Raw genomic sequence first — 23,745 nt, forward strand, 5'->3', positions numbered from 1 at the left:
TTCTGGACCTGATGGCTGTGATTTGTTTGTGCATTGCCTTGGGGATGTCTCCTCGTACATCACCTCTCAGGTTTCAAGGTTTTTCTTGAGAGCTGTGACCATTAGAGGAGAGAGCTGTAACCTCCCCTAGTTGGGCTTTTGGTGACTGGCTGCTGTGTCTCTTTTGTAGTGGTCGTGTTTTGGTCTGTGACTGTAAATAAAGTATTATTACCAGTTCTGTCGGAGTGACTTGGTAGGCGTGGCACGGGAAGGATACTGCAAAATCCCCATTCCCTCCCCACTCTTGGGATAGCCAGAGGTGGTATTTGCCAGTTCTCCGAACTACTCACATTTCCTCTACCAGCTCTCCAGAACCTGTCAGAACCTGCTGAATTTCACCCCTGGCTGAACTCCACCTGAGCCCTACTTAATACTCTCAAACCATTAAACTGTTAGCATTCACAGGTACACTGATGCAGCTTTGTGCCACGATTAGGCCTTGAATATTCACAGACATCCAGCAGCCTTGAATTTACAAATATCCCAACTATCTAATAATCTGCCATTATTTGGTGGGAGTACATACAGAGAAAGATACTGTGAATTTTAAAACCAGCTACTTGAGAAGTTCCATTTTCATGTTTAAAAATCAGAATTCTAGTGCTAAAGTGTGTGGATTGATGCCGTGTGGGAATATAAGGGTGTATATGTATCAAATATAGAAATCACACATATATGATTTCTAACCCAAAAAGGAGTCTCTACTTTTCAGGTGTGTATTTGCATGAATACTCTAGGAGTTAACTAAATTAAAAGGAAATCATTGATATAGAAACAGTAAAAATATAAAAAAATATTATTAAAATTGATTAGCAATAAAAGCATAGATAGGAAGGGAAGTGTTCTATCATACAAATTGCAGCTGCAATTCAATAAGCAAACAGAACACCCTCTTTCCTACCAAGTTTAAATCTTTGGCATCAATGCTGTGTGGGAAAAATGGAAAAGAAAATGGTTTTGGAACCATTTGTCTATTTGTTTGTGTGCTCGCTCTCTCGCTTATTTATTCCCTGAATTTGTATCCTGCTGCAATCCAATGGCTCTTGTCAGGGGACTGGAGGATAAAATGGGAATCAACATTTGGGAGGCAAGAAAAAGGAAGCTCCGGGAATAGCTAGGCTGAGAAAAAGAGCAGCAACAGCAGATAAGGAGAATCAGAAAGGAGATATTAAAATGCATGGGAGCTATGTGGAAACATGAAATCCAAGAGAGGGCGGACTATTATTAGTCAGAGGAAAAGCAGCCTGGGGAAGGACCAGGAAGTCAGATCAGTTTCAAAAGAAAGAACTGGAAAAACAATGTCTGGCGGAGATCTGGACCTGAACAGAATGTGCCCAGGAGACACTGAGTGAAGCGGGTTGGTGAAAGAAGCAAGGGGCAGAAGTGCTATAAGTAGACAAAAAGAGGTAGGCTTAAGATGCAGACTTATGCTGTTTAAGAATTATCACAGAAGAAGTTTGCCAGTTCTGGCTTCTCTCTTCCTGCCCCCCCTCAAAGGTAGCCACGGGGACCTCATCAACAGGGGATAACAGGGGGGCATTGCGTTCCCCACCTGCTGATTAGGAATGAACCAGCCGACCTCCTAGCTTCCTTCCTTCCTCCTCCTCTTCTTTTTCTTGCTGCAAGTTAGGCTCACATATGTTCCCAATTCCTTTTCAAGAAAGGAAACCAAAAAAAAAAAAAAAAGGATTTCCTAATTAAGATCAAATAAGCCTTGCTGGGTAATCCCCCTTTTCTATTTATTCCTGTAAGGTGCCAGAAAATAGATGAGGCTATTCGCTTTTGTTTTTATTAAAAGATTTTTTTTAACGGTACAGTCTTTGTGAGTAAGGCTGGAGCTTGTAAACCCCAGAAATGTCTGCCTTTTGCAGTTCCTCAGACTGCACAGCCCACATTTAGCAACCAAAACTTCTACTTAAACTGGGGCAAAGAGAGGATGGAAAAATTCCCCCGTGGTGCTTCAATGAACAAGAGGCGGTAGATGTTTTAAAACCTCACACCGCCTCCCGAGGGCTCTTTGCACAAATGTCTGAGTCCCAGCAGCGGGTAGATTAGGAAGTTTACAAGTATGCATTTCTCGGAGAATTTCCAGGAGACTTTCCCCATCTGCTTTCTTAATCAAAGCTGATGTAGCACGTAGGCTACATTCAGCCCAGGTATCTCCTAACCATCTGTGCCTGCTACATTTCTACAGACCACTTTTTGGTTTCTGTCTATTACAAAGAATTGGTTCCTGAACCTATAAATTGTTATTGGATCTTAAAAGTCAAGGGACCTTGAAGTGTATGTAGAGCAAACCCTGCTGGATACTGGATTGCCACAGGGAGGTTGGATCAACTGTAGATTGTCCTTCTGCTTGAAGAATGAAAGCAAGGGAGTATCATCACTTAGTAATGTTAGGAATCGTCTGCATTGTCAAATTATTGTTACTGTTGTAGGAAGTTAGCAGCCACCCCTCTCCTAGAAGAATGAAATATTCTAGGAAATATTAAAAAGGCAGAATATTAGGTTTCCCTAGATGAGAAAAGGAGAAACATGTCTTAAAGACAAAGCAGCTCCTGCAGCTCCCTGCCCTCCCCTTCAGCTCCAGGGTGATGGGATTAAGACATGGCCCTCAAGACATGATAGGATTAGCCCTCTACACATCTCACCACATGGCACCTGGGGAGATTACTTTTATGGTCTGAGGTAATGAAATACGAGGAGGCTGCTGAACGATTAACCTTTTATTAGCAACAGTAACTTGACAGAACAGAGCAACAAAAACCCCGGCTGACAGCTATTTATAAGGATAGCTGTCAGACGGGGAACCAATGGAATAACTGGAATTCTCCCGGCGAATGGCAGGGCCAATCAGGGAAGACCGGGACAGCGCCACCTGCTGGTGGACGGCCTCGGTACACAACAATTACATCATCCAGCAAGGCTCAACCAAGCTTGGGACTCAGGACAGCCTACAGAGTTGCCCCTGCATGGCCCCATGGGAGCCTGACAACCAATCAGAATACAAGCTCAATTCAAAATCCCAGAGAGGTTATAAAAATCTCAGCATCTCTGCCCTTTTTTTTTGTCTTCTTCACCCAACATCTTCAAGGCATGTGATCCTGTCCACTATTAAAACCATCTTTCCAATCAGCCTCCATGAATCCAGTGTCTTTTCCCCCACTTGGAACTGAACCCGGAAGGACATTTCTTCCAACACTGTCAAGTAGTTTTTTTCCTCAAGGATCAACTGAAATCTATATCCTCTTGTTTAAACCACTAAGTATCATCTTGTTCTCTATAGTACAGTAATAGGACAAATTTTTGGTGTAATGGCAATCCAAATCTCATAAGAGTCCTACAGGTAGTCGTTGATTTACAAAAGTTCCCTTAGTGACCATTCAAAGTTACAACAGCACTGGAAAAAGTAACTTATGATCGTTTTTCACACTTACGACCATTGCAGAATGCCCATAGTCACATGATCAAAATTCGGATGCTTGGCAACTGAATCCTATTTATGATTATTGCAATATCTGGGGGTCATGTGATCCCCTGTTGCGAACTTCTGACAAGCAAAGTCAATGGGGAAGCCAGATTCACTTAATAAGTGTGTCACTAACTTAACAACTTCAGGGATTCACTTAACTGTGGCTCAGAAAGTTGTAAAATGAGGCAAAACTCACTTAACAAATGTTTCACTTACCAACAAAAAATTTGGGTTCAATTTTGGTTGTAAGTTGAGGTGTACCTGTGTGTAGTCCCAATGTGGTATTGTCTTCTCCAAATTATAGGAACCATTCCCCTACTTTTCTGTCCTCATCTAAACCATCTCAATTGGTCTACATTTTTTTCTTAAAAATCAAGTCTCCAAACTGGACATAATCATCAAAAGGCATCATATTTTTTCTTCTTTTTTAGCTTGGATGAAGCTGGTGGATGCTGCAAGAGAGCACGTTGGGAAGGAAATTCAGTTGAACTTTTTATTTTTATTTATTTATTAAATGTGTTTGCCACACATCTAACCACAAAATATAAGGATTGTCTTTAGCAATGTATCTGTTCATCCCTCACTAGACTTCCTCAAGGCTTTGTGTAATACAGTTGAATAGATAATAGCAATCTTACATAGATCTGTGTGCAAGCCAACCAAGCAATAAATTCTAATAAGGAATTAAGTATATGTATATTTTTATATCCATAGAGCTATATGGATTATATCCTAATTTAGTTATGTTATTTGGGGATGATAGGATTTAGAAGTCAGTAATCTGTTATGAGGGATGCACAGAACAGCTTAGAGAGGTCTGCCTGAATCTAGACATAAAAATATAATATAGAAGAAGAAAAATAATAATATATCTCTTCTGAATGAAAGGTTTCGGTATTTATTGGGTCACCATTATATATCATAGTACACAAACACTATTTTTGTAACTTAGAAGTTATGTATTCATAGACTCTCAGACCATGAAGTGGAAACCAGTTAAAAAAACACGAGCCAATGGAAGCAAAGGAGATAAACCGAAAGACACAATACATATATTTGCTAGGAAATGTTATAAACACTTTTTCTATTTCCAGGTTTAGAATGATGATAAAATGTTAGCCATTCAGCTCCAGCTGAGTACCCCGGTAAATGAATGGCATCCATTTGAAAAGCATTGAAAACAATCACACACCTACTTAAAACCTGCTGGGAAGCTTCAGAGATGCAAGAGAAAAGAAATGTCTTCAGGGTTCTGGCCCACTGGGGTTTTAACTGTGTCTCGTTCTAGTGTGAGCAAAGCCTATTATACCTGAGTGTGCAAACTCACTTCTTATGGTGTAAGAAGCAAGCCACTATGTGTTTTTCAATAAATCATAAGGCAAAAATCCTGGTTTAAATTATATGTAAACCTCATGCCAGTACATGGAACTTTTAGCTTTTTTCTCTTTTTACATAGATACTTAGCATTATACCTGCAGTGGGAGACTTGCTGCTTATTTATTAAATGTGACTGTCACCCATCTCTCTACCAAGCAAATCTGGTGGTTTACAATACCATAAATAATAGGGTAAAACAATTACAGAATTAAAACATTACAGCATCAGACATTAAAAGTTAAAACATTAAAATTAATATTAAAACAGTGAAAAAGAACTAATGCGTAAACTGGTAGAAGTGGGGCCTTCTAGTAATCTATTAGCTATCTCCAAAATATGATGCCCAGGGATGGGATTCTACTGGTTTGGACCGGTTTGGGCAAACTGGTACCTCCGAAGACTAGCAATGGGCCCACCTGCCCGGCCTTGCGCTTTACCTACCTTTATCTTCTCAGCTAAGTTGCATGGCAGAGTGCGAACCGGTTATTAAACCGGTAGGATCCCACCCTGATGATGTCCCTTTTGGTGACATCAAAGCGAGGTTTTCAGGCTCTTTCAGAATGCCAAGAAGGTGGGATGTATCTCACTTCAAGGGTGATAATAGTCCAAACACAGGAACCATGGCAACAAAGGCTCTTTTCCTGGAGGCCACCAGCTACAATTTCTTGGCTGATAGGATCCAGACCATGTTCTTTCTGCCAGAGCAATGGGATGGGCTAATATCATTGGGATGAGATGGTTCTTTAGGTAACCTTTAGAAATTTATTTTTCTTCCTATTATTGAAAGAAATATCCATTTTGTTCAGTTCCGAGCAGGGAGAAGACACTGGGAACATGGAGGCTGATTGGAAAGATGGTTTAATGAAGCAGAACCATCAAACGCATGGTCTTGGTGCAGCTGAGTACATGGAGTGGAGAGTGAGAATTATTTATACCAGCGGTGGGATTCCAATTTTTTGCCTCCTGGTTCTGTGAGAGCATGCTTTGCACGTGTGCACAGCACTCAAAAACCACCCTCGGTGTCAGCGCTGGTGAGCTGAGCTGTTGTTTAGCTCAGCTGAGGCGAGGCAATCCACTCTGCCATGTGAATCAGCTGAGTGATAAACCAAGGGAACATAGGACAGAGAACGGCGGGGGCGGGAGGGCTGGGCCAACCAGAGGTGGTATTTTCTGGTTCTCCGAACTATTCAAAATTTCCGCTCCTGGTTCATTAGAACCAGTCCAAACTGGCTGAATACCACCTCTGATTTATACCCTCTCTTGGACCTTGCTCTTCAGCTTCCTCTTCCTGTTCCTGTGCAAGAAATGTATTCTATTGGCTACAGTCAGACTCCCATGGGGCCATGTGGGGTCATGTTTGTCTGAATCAAGTTTGGTTGAAGCCTGGAGGGTGATGCAATGTCCCCAGGTGATTTTGCAAGGCAGTGAGCTCTGCTGATAGATAGTCCTATTATGTCCTGGAGGGGCACGTCTTAATCCCATCACGCTGGTGCTGAAGGTCTTTTGTCTTGTAGATAGGCTGGCCCAGTCCTTCTTAATGGGCACCACATATCTGTGGGTGCAGGCAGCTGAAACTCTGAGTTTCTGTCTCCCTTAAGATTTCTATTTCTCTTTTAGGGGAAATATAATATTCTGCCTTTTTAATATTTTCTAAAATATTTCATTCTTCTAGGAGAGGTGGGTGCTAACTTTCTACACTATTCAAAATACCCCTTTGTGGCCTTGAATAAAAAAAAACAATAACCTAAGCATTTTCCATAGAAGGATTTAACTTAAGGCTCTTAACACTTCTTCGTGATACATGGAAGGGTAAGATTGGGTAAGATTTGGTAAGATCTGGATGGATGGCTATCTCTGGACTTTCTCTCAAGAATATATCAGCTTCAGAGATCACGGTCATGAGCCTTTTCAGATATGGCTCCACTTTTTTCAAACAGCATTTCCTCTGAAATTAAATTAGCCTACATCCTGTTGGTGTTTTTGAAAGCCATCAAATCATAATTATTACAGAGTGTATCAAGAGCAGAAACCTTGAGAGGCAAATCCTCCTGGCTTATTCTTTGTGTGATGTATGGTGATTCCTCAGTGCTAGGGTTGTGGTTTAGATTGCTTTTTAGGTTAAATCTTTTTAATTTAAAAAAAAATTATTGCTTTTAAATCTTATTTCTGCTATAGGGGGGAATATAAGTCATTCAGAGGCCTCTTACCTTGGAACAACATATAAACTTTAATAAAAAAATTAGTTAGGAAATGCCTTAAGACAGCTCTTCTCAATTTCATTCCCTCCAGATTCACCAAATTGACCAGGAATTCTAGTAGATGCAGACAACAATTTGAAGGAGATTTGTTCAGAAGCACATTCCCAGACATCTGATCAGAAACCTAAGCTTATACACCTCTGTGTAAGAGACATGGATTACGTATTTTTATAAAATTATTTAAAAAGATGGCCAGCCTTGCTATCAGAATGATTTGTGCAATACAATCACAAGTTCAGGCCAGTTTGTTGGCATGCAAAGCAAACAAACAAACCACATTGGCTAGTAACATAATCAGAATATACATGTTATTTTTCCTTTCCATATAGCTGAGCTAGCCCAGACTTTCTTAAACTTATATCTCCAGATGTGCAGGTCCAACTCCCATAATGCACAGCTAGAGTGAGTGAGCTAACCGTAGTGTGTACCATCTCAAGGAATTTTGGAGTCCTAAGGCTTTGTTTTATTTTGTTTCAGCTTGATTCATTTTTTTGTAACAACATATTGGTTTCATTATTTTTAAAACTTTGGTTATTAGTCAGATATAGGTTACGTTAACATGTCTGTAACAACAAGAATTCAGACCAAATTAATTGGCACTCTTATCAATGAAATATAGGTTTTTCACACTAATTTCTATAAATCCTAGTTTAATTCAAAAATGCTGATGAAACTGCTAGTTCAAATGGGGAAAGAAATTGACAACAACATGTGTCTGAGAATGTCTTATGTGTTTCTGAAGAAAAAATAGCATTGCATTTGAAGACAAAGTTGTGATAAAGTCTGTCTCCACCCTGTGCACAAGATAGTTTTCACTAGCTGTTTCTTGTAACTTAAAGCAACTCCGTAACATCACCAATCACTGAGCAAATAATAGACAATCTAACCTCATTACTATTATTTTTGGCAAAAAATAGTTGAATGACTGTAGAAAGTGCTGTAAATTGCTAGTGGGGAAATAATCACTGGCACCAATTCCACTAGGGCAAAGGTTAAATGGAAGGTGTTTTTGTGCCACTAGATCCTTGGAAATGATCTCTACTGCACTCCACAAATGAGACATGTCAGACCAATGTACGTGATTTCAGCCAGAGATATGAAATACTGCATTTGAGAACTTTGAAATTTTTTCACTCTAATAATTAGGTTTTTTTCCCCCAAGAGAAAAATTGTTTTAAACTTTCCTATTTTGTACAGAGTTAAATATTCTGTTGTTTGTATGGTTCTCCAAGAACTGGGGTACTGTTTTGCTGTTTGTTTCGCAAAAGAAATTGCAGGAAAAATAGAATGTTGCAGAGAAAGATGACTTGAGATCATGAAACAGACAGTTCTATGGAAACCGTCCCCCCTCGTTTGCCAAACATAAACTTTTCCTCCATTGAATTGTTGGGGTAGGGGTTGCAGTAAACCACTAAATCTTCCTCAATGTCATAACTCAAGAATTATACATAACAATGGAAATCTTCAGTTGTGTTGCAAATCTTCTCCCTTTCTCTCTCTCAAAATGGGAAATTGTTCCAGGAGATACAGAAGATCATATGCATCATTTCATAATAGAAAGCCAGATTCCACAAACGTGCTTGGCAGTTGTTCAATGATGACAACTTGGAGGTCGAGAGAGAGCTAGAATACACAAGAAAAATTAAGAAACATATACTAAGCCATGTTAATTATAGACTCATGAAAATTACGCTCAGATTGCAAAGATTCATGAGAAAGTATTATGATGGAAGGGGCACTGGAGGAGGAGTGGGGGGAAATTTTGGTCACACAGAGCTTCCCCAGAGAGAGGCCTAGAATAAGAGACTGTGCTGTCCCAAGCTTAATGGGGAAGAGGTTCAAGATAGCCACATCCTAGAAGAGGCACCAAGATAGATCTGCTATATTAGAAGGTTAAAGCTTTAATTGGAGGACCAGGAGCAGGAGTAGGAGAAAGAAGAGGAAGAGGAAGAGGAAGAGGAAGAAGAAGAAGAAGAAGAAGAAGAAGAAGAAGAAGAAGAAGAAGAAGAATTCTACAATATGACTAGTTGCATTACTGTATAATACAAGGACTGTAGTTTTTTGCTGCACCAGATACATTTTAATATATTTCTTTGAGGCGACAGCATTGGAAACATATGTTGTTTCTAAATATCTGATTATTTCCAAACATACAGATGACTCGTGAAAGAAAGAAATAGATGAAATTATTCTGGAGCAAAAACATCATCCTCGGAGCCCCTATTTCAACCTTGTTGGGTTCTCCCTGTCCAAAGCAGATCTAGCAGATCAGTTTTCCACCTCCTTTGTTCCCTACTAGTGGGCGTGAGTTGGCCACATAAATGGCTGAGGTGAGCTGCTGCCTTGATCACTCATTAGAGCCCATAGTTAAATTTGGAAAGAAGATTGCTATTACCAGGGTACCATGGAAACAAACCTTTCCACTAATGGAAGACACTCCCTCTTTCTCCCTGACTTGGGAAGGTAGTTAATGGGGGAACAGTGAAAAAAACATGGGGAGAGCAAAACAATCGGGGATAATGTAGCAAGATGTGTGTGTGTGTGTGTGTGTGTGTTTTGCACAGGTCTGTACAAAAGACACCAGAGAATTGTTTCATGTTTCCTAGTGACTTAAAACTTATGTAAACAGTTTTTATTTAGAACTGAAAAGAACACTGATAGCGATACATGGGCTTAATGAATGCTTCTTGGAGAAATAAAAATACTTTTCCTTTTTTATCTATTTATTTGCTAAATTCATCTTGCATATGGAACAAATTTGATTTTAAATACAGTACATCAAAAAGGAGATTAAAATTCTGTAGCTTTGATTGGATAAACCAATAAATTACTGGTATCAAACCTAGAATATTTATCTAGGAGGGGGAGAAAATTCTCAAATGCTGTTGATTCATCTGGATACTTCAATAGAACAAATGAAGTGTATACATTTCATACATCTCAATGCTGGGAGCCTTTTCAGGACACAAAAACAAAGATTCTATGCTATTGTCTGAAGCGTCATTTTCTGTAATACAGGTGTTGAAAGAAATGTCCTTCTGAGTTCGGGTCCAAGTGGGGAAAAAGACACTGGAGACATGGAGGCTGCTTGGAAAGATGGTTTAATGGTGGACAGGACCACATGGCTTGAGTCCTGAACAGAAAAGGTGATCATATGCTTCAATGTTGGCGGAGAAAAAGAGAAGGGGGCTGGGATGCTGAGTCCCTGGTTTTATGCCCTCTCTGGTCTTTGATCTTGAGCTTGTCTTCTGATTGGTTGTCAGACTCCCATGGGGTCATGCAGGGGCAACTCTCTAGGCTGCGTTTTGAATCCAGGTTTGGTTGAGTTCTCAGATGCCATGTGGTGAGTTGGGTAAAGGGCCAATATTATCATGCCTTAATCCCATCCCCCTGGAGCTGAAGGGGAGAACTCTTTATTATGTAAAGGGACTGGCTTGGGCATCTTAATGGAAGCTGCAGGGAGCTATTATCTCTTTAAACATGTTTCTTCCTTTTCACATCCAGGGAAATATAATATTCTGCCATTTCAATATTTCCTAAGATATTTCATTTTTCTGTGGAGAGGGCTCGGTGATAACTTTCCACACAGGTTAAATGGTAGATTTTCTGGTATGGAAACTTATACATACAAATACAGCTTATTATATATGATGCCAAAAATACTAGGTCTAGGGATCATGAAGAAAAAGTAAGGTTTATTACAACCAGTCTTCTTAAAATCTGTGAGTAAATGTGCAAAGTGATTCAATCTTAGAATTTGTTTCAAGAAAATTCAACTGCCTCTTGTGCAGCCTTTATTATGTTCTTTCTAGATTTTTTTAAATCCCTTTATTATTTTTATAAATAACTTAAGGTGGAATACATACCCAATACTTTTTCTTCCTCTTATTTTCCCCACAGCAAACCTGTAAGGTGAGTGACTGTCCCAAGGCAACTCAGCTAGACTTTGTGTCTAGAATTCCCCATCTCTTGGTTTCTAGCCCGGTGCCTTAATTAATAGAGCAAACTGGCCTGTTTGATATTTAACAAACTTCGATATTTCAATATAACTTTGATAAGTCATCCAAAGTGTATTTTAAAAAAAAAACTTTTAGTTTTCCAAAACATTTGTATTATTCATTTTAGGCCTTTTCATTTATATGCTTTCTTCACTACTTCCTTTCCTCCAATCGCATCATCATCACTTTTCTTTATTCTTCTATGGCCCCTGTTGATTCTACATCTGCCACAACAATTCCTCGTTTTCTCTTTTTTTTTTTCTGCCTTGGCACAAATACTCAAATTTTCCAATAAATGAAAGAAATAGCAACGGCATTTCTTCTCAATGATATTATATTATAAGAGATATCATGGGCCAAGAGAGGAGCAGTAGATCAATTTTGGAGGAAAGTTGTTAAAATCTGGGAGAAAAACCACAATTTTGAAAGGCGGGTGAAAATCTGTCAGTTTGAACGTATTTAGCAGCTCAGCGAAGCACACAAAGTAGAAAATGTACTTTGTGGCATCTCCAGGTGGGTTTGGAAAAGATTATTTTGTTAAGCAGTAGACAGTTGCAGCCATTACTTTATCCAATTGAGAGTAAACAACACCGAGTTAGATAAATCAATGCAGGTGACTCCCTGTGGACCTTTATAATGCTTCATTTAACCTGTTAAAGTATATTCTAAGATCCCAAATAAAACCAAGCTTTGGGGATTTGAGATAATCAGACCAGAGCATCAAGGGACTCCTGGAAAATACCTGGTGATAGTCCTTCTATATCTGATCTAGATTTAATTTCACATCTGGATTAATTTGAATCTGCAAAAGACTACAAAACAGGAGAAGGAGAAGGAGGAAGAGGAAGAGGAGGAGGAGGGGGAGAAAAAAGAAGAAGATATTTTTATCTGCCAACAATACACAATCAGCTATATGACTTTTTAATGAGATTAAGTCTATGTTTTACTTTCCCTTTTGCCTTCAATTAAAAAACCACAAATAAGTTCCATAGTATTTATGTGAGTACAGAATAAAATATTTAAATTATTTTATTTTTGAATACCTACTATTGCTCTCTCTTACTTTTAATGCCATAAGCAACATTTTTAGCATTCCTATTTTGCAAGGTAAGTTGAGTTTGTACTCTTAAATCGAAGAAAATAACAGTTCGGCACACAGAATAAATTATTATGAAAAGTTGTGGGAAAGAAAAACATTGCATAATCTTTGAATTACTGCAGTAAGAATTTGCTATGTTGAAGCCAAGCTGTGTGTCATCTTTTAAAAATTCATTATATGGCATTCTCTTTTCTAACCATTGAAATTGTCACATATCAACATACTTCTGTTCCATTCAGCTAGCTTACTTATTTTCCATTAAAATTGCACACCTATTGTTCCATTAAATCAGAAGGAGGAGGGATGAGATCTCTTGTGTTCAGCTGAGCAACAAGACAGACATCATAGCTGTCATGCATGAGGGCTTTAGTTGCAACAACATTCCAATGATTTTCCCAAGTGTCCAACTCTAGGATCTCTTTGGTGATAACTTCATGCCGAGCTGAAATAAAAGAAAATAAGGTAGGAGTATAAATCAGGTGGATTCAGATACAAAGCCAGCAAAGGAGTCCAGAAATTCAGTTCTGTCTGTGAGCAACATTTCACAAATAATTTGGTGCTGTACTTAGAAGAAAAAAAGAGAGGGCTATGGTTGAAGCCTAGTGCCATTCCTCCCCTGGAGTATTTCTCCTTGGAAGAAGGTATCATCCAAGGCAGGCATGACTCCTGGTTTCCAAAATATACAGCTGTGTATAAAATTTATATAAAATAAAAATTCTATTTCGTGTTGATTAGGAGGACTTCCATAGGCCAAATGCAACCAACAAAAAGGGACATACTGCCATATGTGGTGAACGTGCACATCTGCGAAAAAATATTGGGAAAAAATAAAAGATTGGCTGGAGGAGATTACCACAACACCAAATTGAACTAAAACCAGAATTATTTCTGTTAAGAATTATAAAAGGAAATTATGAAAAAAATATCAGATACTTAATTCTACACATAATCACGGCAGCGAGAATTACATTCGCACAAAACTGGAAAAATAATTACACACCATCAGAAGAAAACGTCATAAAAAATATTGGAATGTGCAGAGATGGATAGGCTCATGAAAGAAATAAAAGAGAAAGAAGAATCTGAATATTACTCCATATGGGATTTATTGTACAATTAGCTAGAGGAAAGGGGGTGGAGGAAAGCAGGAAAGCAAAAAAGAAAGGAAGAAAGACCAAAAAATTAAAAAAACAACTACAAAACCGGAAAATGATTAAAAGATAGAAATACAAAATAGACTGTAGCAAATAAATAATAGGAAATGGATGCAAAATGATTCAAATGTAATAAAGGTTGTTATACATAGAATATATAGATTGTTATATATAGAATGAAGAAAAAAGATGTATGAAATAATATAAATGCATATATATATATATATATATATATATATATATATATATATATATATATATATATATATATATAAGTTACAGCTATACAAGACTTATATGTACAGATAAAAGAATCACAACAATATGTAAAAGAAGTGTAATGTGTTTCAAAGATGTGAAGTTTGCATAAACAAAATAAAGTTTTTTTAAAAAGGAGGACTTCCATAGGCCATTCCCTTCCACTGTCTACTCATCTGGCAACCCAAAATAATGTGCTCATAGTATTTGTTATCCTGATGGCCAATCCCTATCCTTCCTGTAGTGCATGTGTTTTAAGTCACTGCCAAAAAGGGGAGTTGTCTCGATCTGGGAGCACAGTACTTGAATCATCCTAAATGTGTTTCTTTGCTAGATTTACATCCTGTCTTTTCTCCAGGAACTCAAACAATGTAATAGCATTCCTTGTACACATTTTGCCCAGAATTACAACTTTGCCAGACAGATTGGGCTGAAAAACTATTCAACAATGCTGCTGCCCTACAAAGAGACCTTGACTATGTGGCAGAATGATCAAACAATTGGCAACTCCAAATCTCAAACAACAAATGCTCTGTCTTTACACATTGGCAAAAAAAAAAAAAATCAGAACACCAAATACAAGCTGGGCGGACATGATCCAGTGAATGACCCTCACTCTGTCAAGGACCTGGGAGTACTATTTCTAATGATCTAAGTGCCAGAGCTCACTGTAACAGCATTGCCAAAAAGGCATTAAGAGCTGTTAACCTAATCTTGCTAAGCTTCTACTCCGGTAATATTGTGTTACAAAAAAGGGCATATAAAACCTTTGCTAGACCTATTCTTGAATATAGTTCATCTGTCTGGAACCCGCACTGCATATTAGACATTAATACAATTGAGCGAGTCCAGAGATATTTCACGAGAAGAGTCCTCTACTCCTCTGCTCACAAAAGAATACCTATATCACCAGGTTTGAAATTTTGGGCTTAGACAATTTAGAACTACGCCGCCTTCGGTCTGACCTAAGCATAGTACACAAAATTATCTGCTACAGTGCCCTACCTGTCATTGACTGCTTCAGCTTCAACCACAACAATACACAAGCACACAATAGATACCAACTTAAGGTAAACCGCTCCAAACTCGATTGTAGAAAATACGACTTCAGTAAGAGTGATCAGTGCCTGGAATGCACTATCTGACTCTGTTTTTTCATCCCCAAATCCCCATAACTTAACCTTAAACTGTCTACTGTTGACCTCACCCCATTCCTAAGAGGTCTGTAAGGGATATGCATAAGCGCACCAATGTGCCTACTGTCCCTGTCCTGCTATCCCCACATATTTGTATCCATTTCTTGTATTCATAATCATGTTTATACTTATATATGTTATCTTATACATGCTTGATTAAATAAATAAACAAACCAACAAACAAATAAAACAATTGGTCCAAAATTACACAGGAGGTTTTCATGGCAGGGATGGATTCTTTAACTACTCCTAGGTTTCCATCTGGTTTTGCTGCCCGCCCCCTTCAGCAGATCACCAGCCAGTGTGAAAAACATCCACCAATTTGGGCATCACAATAGGAAATGGGATAATTTTATTAAACTGGTTTATTTTCCCTTTTCCTCATTTCCAGCTTAACCAAGTTAAATTAATGTAAAATAAAGTTATCCATAGGGAAATATCCAGAAAGTAATAGCCTGTCTCAGAGAAGAGAGAGATGGGCCCTAACTAAATCAGTCTTGTAGACCCAACAACTGAACTTTGGCCAGCTGCTGGGCAACCATGTTGACTTAAAATTACAAATAATAAACAACAGCCCAATTCAATATTTCTCATGATTTTCCACCCACTGCTACGAGGAAAAGCAGGAGTGCTGCATCTTATGGTAAAGATAACTTTTTCAAAAATGTTGCAAAAGTGGATTAGCACAAAGGCAAAACTTCTTCCCCAGTGGGAAGTCTATTTTTCTCCCTGTGTGTTGTTGAAAAGATGTAGTAAAAAAAACAGATGACAGATATGAAAGCACTTCAAGAAACAAAGTGCTCAGAGAGGACAAAAGCTTGTAAGGAAATGGTTTTAGTGGAGGCTGGCTAGTGATTGGGTGGAGGGCTGTTAGATTCGGGCAACGAGAGGACAGACTCCAGACGATTGTGACAACAGCTCTTTATTAGTCAAGTAGATGCGATCCAGCTGAATACGGGGTCGTGCAGCTCCCCTTTTATGGGGAGCTGGCAGACCTCCCGTCCAATCAGATTAGCCCCTTGTTCCCGCCTAAACGGCGGACCTGAGTGGAGACTACAGCAGTTTATGCAAATATCTAACACCCCTCCCCTCTTGGATGGAGTGTTCCAGTTCGTTACAAAATCCTGTAGGTAAGCGGGTTTCTGCTTCGTTCTGGTGGACCTGCATAGTTCGGGTTGAGCCTGTTCGGGTGCTTGATCGGATTGTCCCTTTTGCTCCGCCGTTCTGATGGGAGACGGTAGAGTCCGTTCGTTCGGGGCGTGCTCCGTTCTTACACCGGCCTCGGGTTCCACCATGGGTTCCGCTGGACTGAAATTGTCTGTGAGAGGTGTGCAGGGTTGTTCCGTCTGTGTTGGCAATCCATCCGTTTGTGTAAGCTCTTTGTTTGGTGACCTAAGGCTGGAGTGGGTTAGGCGACCCCGGAGTTGGTCTATGTGCCTCCTCCAATTCCTACAGTCCTCCAATTCTAACAGATACGAGCGAGGTCCGGTGATGCCTATTACCCTTGCCGGAATCCATAGAGTTCCCCCTGCATAGTTGTGGGCGTATACTGAATCCCCTATGCTAAAATTCCGGATTTTGCTTGTGGAATCTGGGGGTGACGTGGCAGAGTACTTTGGGTGTAGCCGGTCTAGGTGGGACCTCAACCGGCGACCCATGAGCATCTCGGCGGGGCTCCTCCCCGTAGTGGCACTAGGCATGATGTGTTGAATCAATAAGTAATGGTCAACCTGTGACTGCCAATCACCCGGGCCCATCCTAGTGAGGGCTTCTTTTGCGGATCGCACCATTCTTTCCGCCTGACCGTTGGAGGCCAGATGGAATGGCGTGACCAGGGCGTGCCGAATTCCTTGACTGGCTAAGTAGGTCTCGAATTGCATGGCCGTGAATTGGGGCCCGTTGTCCGAGACCAGGACGTCGGGCAGGCCATGAGTGGAGAAAAGTCTCCGTAGTACCTTGATGACCACCTCTGCCGTGATCGAGGTCATCAGGACCACCTCTAGCCATTTCGAGTATGCGTCCACAACTATTAAGAACGTTTGGCCCTGAACTGGTCCTGCAAAATCTATGTGTATTCTTGACCAGGGTGCCTGGGGTTTGTCCCACTAGGTGGCGGTCGCTTCCGGGGGAGCTGGTCTGGACTCCTGACATGGATTGCACGTGGCCACCCATTCCTCTATTTCCTTATCCATATTAGGCCACCATACATAGGTCCTTGCCAATGCTTTCATCCTTACAATACCTGGATGCCCCACATGTAAAGCTTCTAACACATTTTTCCGTAGTTTGTGAGGTACAACTACTCGATCCCCCCACAATAAACAACATTTCAATACCGACAGTTCATCGCGCTTCGACCAAAACAGTTTAAACTCGGATCCCAAAAGTCCCTTGGGCCACCCCCTCCATACCCATGTCTGCACTTGTCTGATCACGTTGTCCTTGGCTGAAAATCTGGCAACATCAGTAGAGGAGACCGGTCCAGTGTCCAAACAGTCAATCAAAAGAACCGGTGTCTCCGGAGTGGGGTCGGCCAACAGCTCCGGCAATGGGCAATGGCTGAGTGCGTCAGCGTGCCCCAACGTGGAACCCGGTCGGTGTACCAGTTTGTAGGAGTAGGCAGCAAGGAAAACAGTCCACCTGGTCATGCGCGGGGAGAGGGATACCGGTGTGGGTCGGTTTCCCACCAGCAGATCCAGCAATGGCTTGTGGTCTGTCACGAGTTCGAAATTGCGGCCATAGAGGTATTCATGAAACCGCTTAACTCCCGCCACAGCAGCCAATGCTTCCCTGTCCAATTGGCTATAATTGCGTTCTGCCGAAGACAAGGTTCTTGAGTAGAATGCGATGGGGGCCTCGTTTCCATTTGGCATTCTGTGGCTGAGTACTGCACCAACGCCGAAGGGTGAAGCGTCGCATGTTAAAACCAGCGGTAGGGTTTGGCTGTACTGGACCAGCAGAGACTCGGTCATCAGCAGGCGCTTGACTGCGGCGAAAGCGGTCGCCTCGGAGCGTCCCCAGGTCCATTTGGCGTTCTTCGCTAGAAGTCGGTGCAAAGGTTCAGCAACGGTGGCTTTCTGTCTGAGAAAAACGCTGTAGAAGTTAAGAAGTCCGAGGAAGGCCTGCAACTCGGTCTGATTTTTTGGTGCGGGGGCGTCCTGAATGGCTTTGAATTTTTTCGATGTCGGGTGGATACCCAGACCATCGATTCTGTAACCCAGTAATTCTACGCTGGGCACATTAATTTGGCATTTTTCCTTTTTTAGGCGGAGACCCTTCTCCCTAATTCTAGCCAAAACAGTCCTGACACGTTTTAGAAGTTGCTCCTCATTTGCAGCAGATACTAAGATGTCGTCAAAATAAGGGATGACTCCCGGTATTCCCTGCAAAAGCCGTTCCATGACGCTCTGGAACAGACCAGGGGCGATACTCACGCCGAATTGAAGGCGGTTGCATTTGAATGCACCCCTATGCGTCACTATAGTCTGGGCCTCCGCCGTGGCGCTATCCACAGGCAATTGCTGGTAAGCTTGTGCCATGTCTAATTTTGCAAAAAAAATTCCTGGTCCCTATGAGCGTAATAGGTGTTGTACTACCGGCACAGGGTACGCACTCTGTTGGAGAGCGACATTAATTGTGCATTTATAGTCCGTGCAGATGCGGACTGACCCATCTGGCTTTACCGGGGTCACTATTGGGGTTTCCCAATGAGCATGGTCGACTGGTTCAAGGATTCCTTGTTCGACCAGCTTATCAATTTCCTTATCAATTTTTGGCCGGAGGGCGAAAGGCACTCTCCTGGGTTTTAGTCTGATAGGCGCCACATTTGGGTCCAAATTAAAGGAGATGGGCGTCCCCACGTACTTACCAAGGCTGGGGCTGAACACATCCTTGAACTCCTTAAAAATCTCTTCGGCACTGCTGTTGCCCACGGCGTTGATGCCAGTGACTTCCAGACCCAGGGCTTCGAACCAGTCCAGTCCCAGGAGGCTTTGCAGTGGTGCGCTGGCTACGGTCACAGGCAGCTGGGCTGTGATGTTCTTGAACTGGACCCGGAATGTGCCTTGACCCACGATGGGGACCCTGTTCCCTTGGTAGTCGCGCAGCAGGATGTCTGGCTTCTGCAGTTGGTGCTTTTTAAAACTGGGAATCGCCTTCTTCATAGCTGACCACGAGATGATCGTCAGTGATGAACCCGTGTTGACTTCTAGCTCGCATGGAGAATCCTCAAGGAGGACAGTGAGTTTCAGATTTTTGGGTCGCCTTGTGCGGACCTGTCCTATCGTTGTGAGATAGGTTCTTAGTGGCTCTCTCTGGGAATACTCTCTCTCGGCTGACTCCCTTGGTTCTCTCTCTGGGCGCCCTTTGTTCTTCCGCCAGGCCCCTGGGGTGGGCTTCTTTTGGCGGTAAGCTGGCGGTTGCCATGTTGTGGCAGGGACTTCGCTCCAGCACACCTTTGCAATGTGCCCAATTTTGTCACAACGCTGGCAAACAACGTCCCTGAATCTGCAAGTAGACCGGGGATGTTTCCCCCCGCAACTTGCCCAGGGCGACAAACGGGATTTGAACTTTCGCGCCGGTTTCGTGTGGCTGTCGCTGTCCTCGGAATCCTGGTCGGTGGCTTCGTGATGCACGTGAGTCTGTCTCGCCCCGGATTGGGGTGCGCTGTGCTGGCGCTGCAACGTTTCCGTTGATCTGTCTGCCGATTCCGATGCCCTCGCCTCATCCAGTGCGATCTGCAGCGTTAAGTTGGGTTTTGCCAACAAATGTTTCTGCAGAGAAATGTCCCGCACTCCGCATATGAGGCGTTCCAGGATGTGCTCGTCCAGATTTCTGAATTCGCAATACGAATGCCTTTCGAAGTGCTGCGACGTATTGGTTGATGGATTCGTCTGCCTTCTGGTTCCTCATGTGGAATTCGTGGCGGCGAACATGGCGGGAAGGTTTGGGCGCGTAGTGCGTCTGCAGTATCTGTTGTAGCGCCGTCCATGTTACCGCCTGGATGGGAGTTGGCTCCGATAGGTCTCTGGCCGTCTCGAAGACCTCTCGACCGCAGTAGCCCAGGAACATGTTCTTTTTCTGGGAGTCTGGTACTCCCATGAGATCGTTTGCCTCGAGGAAGCATTCGAATCTCAGCATGTAGGATTCCCAATGTTCAGCTACTGGGTCGTACGGGGTTGGCAGAGTGTGCATAGCCATCTTGTCCTGTGATTTGAATTTGCCGCGCTGAAATGGCTGCCAGGATTCCCGCCGATTCCCCGGGCTGGATCACTCGCTGGAATGCTTGATTGTAGTTCTTTGTCCTATCTGCCTCTCGATCCCACCTTCGTCGCCAGTGTTAGATTCGGGCAATGAGAGGACAGACTCCAGACGATTGTGACAACAGCTCTTTATTAGTCAAGTAGATGCGATCCAGCTGAATACGGGGTCGTGCAGCTCCCCTTTTATGGGGAGCTGGCAAACCTCCCGTCCAATCAGATTAGCCCCTTGTTCCCGCCTAAACGGCGGACCTGAGTGGAGACTACCTCAGTTTATGCAAATATCTAACAAGGGCCATGCCCAATTTCCCCAAACTATGTATACTCTAATCACAGCCAATGATGGTTACCTGATTTCACCTCTGAGGTGATGGGTGGAAAAGTACTTATAGCTACCCATGGAGGTATCAGAATAAGTGAGAAAATACTATTATACCCTACAGCTCACAAAGCCATAGCATTACTTTACTCATTGACTGGAGATGAGAAAACATAATCAAATCATGGGGGAAATTTTGTGGTATTAAAGCATGATTTTTGTTTGTTTGTTTGTTAGATTTAAATCCTCCCAGGAGCTCATAGTGGCCTACATAACATTCACACTTTCACCATACTTATGGTCCCCTCAATTCTTTGATACAGTTGTAAAAAGAGACATCAATTGTCACAGTGAACCTCCACAGCTAAGGGGTGATTTGAACATTATCTCCCTGGCCCTGCTCTAGTATTTTTACTGCGGAATGACATTGCCTACAAATCATAGCTAGGTGAAGGGTAAGAAGAGCTTTAGGGATGTTGAGCAGTCTTCTGTCAGTCATATTAAAGCAACGAAAAGTGCGCAGCCTGCGAAGAAGAATTTTCGTTAAAAGACTTTTAGACTTTTAAAGCACATCTTTGCTTTTATGCATCACACTTCCCAACATGTCCAGAAAGTTATAAAAACAGAAAGGGACAACATGCAACACAATTAAGATGTGTTCTGCCTCGAACGTTGTAGGCTTGCTCGGGGCATGCAGTTAACTCCATGCTTAGGAATCTTATTCAGATCAAGGTTATTATCAGGCATTCTTAATAGCAAAACTTACAGTTCAATGTTAAGATACTTCTGACTTTCCATGATCTGTCCCATCACGTGGTGTAAAAAGATGATGACTTCACTCCCATGCTGAGCGGAGATACAAACACTATGCGAAAAAGTAGTGGAGCCATTCAACTCTTGATAGCATCCTGTTGGAATTCCTTGTCCATGAGCTTCAGAAATTCTTTGTCCTCTAACGACAAGGCCAAGTCATTGTCTTCTTTGCCGGTCTGGAACACTGTTGCTCCTAAAATTGGCTTGATCGATGAAGTTGTGAAATGTTCTTAGCATGGTTTCAAGTGGGATGTTCTCCCATTACTCAGAGTGGAAGTCGTGAAGACATTCACTTGGGTTGGGACCTGCAGCCGATCAACACACATTGTTCCAAAGATGACCTAACCGAGTCTTGTCTTCTGGGTGAATGGGGAACCCATTGGACCCTTGACCACTCCCTGTGGAACAAAAGCTGCAGAGGTGTCTGCTCCCAGCAAGAGAATAATTTCGGCTTTAGGATCCAGGGCGGTAAAGTGATTAGCCATATGTCTCAGGTGAGGTTTGGTGTTTGCTAACTCTTGTGTCGCAATTTGACTGCAATCATCTGGTAGGTTGTCTCACTCTATTATTGACGGCAGTGGGAACTGTGCACTCCCATCTAATGCTTCTATGCAGAGTCCATCGACTTTCCTCCCCACCATACACTGGGACCCAGTGCACATTGATATCGTGAATTCCGCCTCTTTGCTTTGGACGTCAAAGAGATCAAAGAATGCTGATCTTGCCAGCGATTTAGTACTTTGCGTGTCTAGGATCACATACATCTTCACAGCTTCTTCTGGGTGTGTAGCAGGATAGACTTTGGCTAGGCAGATTTGGTGGAATGTGCGAAGTGATGGAGAACCACCACATACTGAGGTGCATCTGACACTTACATCTGTGGGAGCTTCTGGGTGCAGTTTGGCGTTGTTTGGCGACTTATTGTTTGGAGGAGGGTCAGATGATGTGTCATATCAGAATTTCATCTTTTAACTGTTCTGCCTCAAGCCTTGTAGGCTTGCTCGGGGCACGCACTTAACTCCACGCTTAGGAATCTTATTCAGATCAAGTTTATTATCAGGCATTCTTAATAGCAAAACTTACAATTCAGTGTTAAGATACTTCTGACTTTCCATAATCTGTCCCATCATGTGGTGTAAAAAGATGATGATTTCACTCCCATGCTGAGCGGAGATACAAATACTACTATTCCGGTTCACAAAGGCATTTAAACTGACTGGCTATAAACTTTGCACACAGGCAGAATGCCTCAGTGGCCAATCAGAAACACAGATGTGATTACATGTTATGGAACTATATTTCCCATAAGGCAGTCTCTGCCTACATTTCCCATGAGGTAGTTTCTTAAAGGAGACAGTTCTTAATTCCTACACTAGCTATATACTGCTGGGGCAGCAGAAGATGAATGGCCTAGTACTCAGAGCATTTGGAAAGCTAAGTGAACAAAAGATAGCAAATCTATATAAAAGAGTTAATATGGAAAGACAACTTGAAACAAAGCTGCAGTTCTGTAACAACAAATCTTTACATCTGTCATCCAAAGGGATGTATTTACTTTCATATTCACTCATAAATATTCTTTGCAAGTTAAGTCATCTAACATTACTCATATGTATAGTAATGAAACAAACATGATGCTATATTTACCGTGTTTCCCCGAAAATACAACCTGTCCTGAAACTAAACCCTTGCGACATTTTTCGCGTGTGCAAAAATATAAGCCCACCCTCGAAAATAAACCCTCTGGACAATCCCCTCTTCCGACCAGGCAGAGCACCACTCGCCAACCTAGCAGTATCCCGAAGGCACCAAGCCACAGGAATGAGGTGGGGGCAAAGGTGCTTGCGTTGCTTGGTGCTTTCGGGGTACCGCTAGGTCAGTCAGCGGCGCTGTGCCCAGCTGAAGAGGGGGGGGTTGCTGGGCAGCTGCTCTCTTGCGAGCGGGCTCCCGAAGAGCCGGGCACAGCCTCAGGGTCGAATGGCTGTGTTGCGCTGTCGCAGCAGCAACGCAGCAGCCATGAGGTGACCAAGCTTATGAGCAGCCGCCCGGCAACCCCCCTTTCCAGCCGGGTACAGCGCCGCTGACCGACCTAACAGTACCTGGAAAGCACCAAGCAACGCGAGGGCCTGTTAGCCGCCCTCCGCCCCCCGTGGCTCGGTGCCTTCGGAATGCCCCTAGGTGAGTGAATGGGGCTCTGCATGGCTGCAGGGGAGTTGCGCAGCGGCTTTTCCTCTCCCCGCTCGCGCGAAGGGCATCTGCGCTGCTGGCGCCGTCCGCCGCTTGGGTTTTTTTTTCAAAGCACGGAGGATGGATGCCGCTCTGCAGATGCCCTTCGCACGAGCGGGGAGCAGAAAAGCCGCGGGAGGCGGAGGGCGGCGAACAGGCGCTCGCGTTGCTTGGTGCCTTCCGGGTACTGCTAGGTCGATCAGCGGCACTATACACGGCTGGAAAGGGGGGTTGCCGGGCAGCTGCTCATAAGCTTGGTCACCTCAGGGCTGCTGCGT

At 42.6% G+C, this 23,745-nt stretch overlaps 1 protein-coding gene across 2 annotated transcripts in view; it reads right to left on the minus strand.

Moving 5' to 3' along the window:
• Positions 1 to 9,954: 9,954 nt before the first annotated feature.
• Positions 9,955 to 23,745, minus strand: part of KBTBD12 (kelch repeat and BTB domain containing 12) — a 93,145-nt gene continuing 79,354 nt past the window's right edge. Inside the window, exons 6-7 of one of the 2 annotated variants that reach the window (XM_081939504.1) lie at positions 12,516 to 12,685; positions 9,955 to 11,956 (exon numbers count right to left, since the gene is read on the minus strand). In XM_081939504.1, coding sequence (XP_081795630.1) covers positions 12,516 to 12,685 — 170 coding nt within the window. In that variant the 3' untranslated portion in view covers positions 9,955 to 11,956. Of the gene's footprint in view, positions 12,686 to 23,745 lie in introns of both variants that reach the window. The other variant, XM_081939503.1, reaches the window with a different exon arrangement.

Source organism: Natrix helvetica (assembly GCF_964273705.1).
Source record: "Natrix helvetica genome assembly, chromosome: 1".
Lineage (NCBI taxonomy): Eukaryota > Metazoa > Chordata > Lepidosauria > Squamata > Natricidae > Natrix > Natrix helvetica.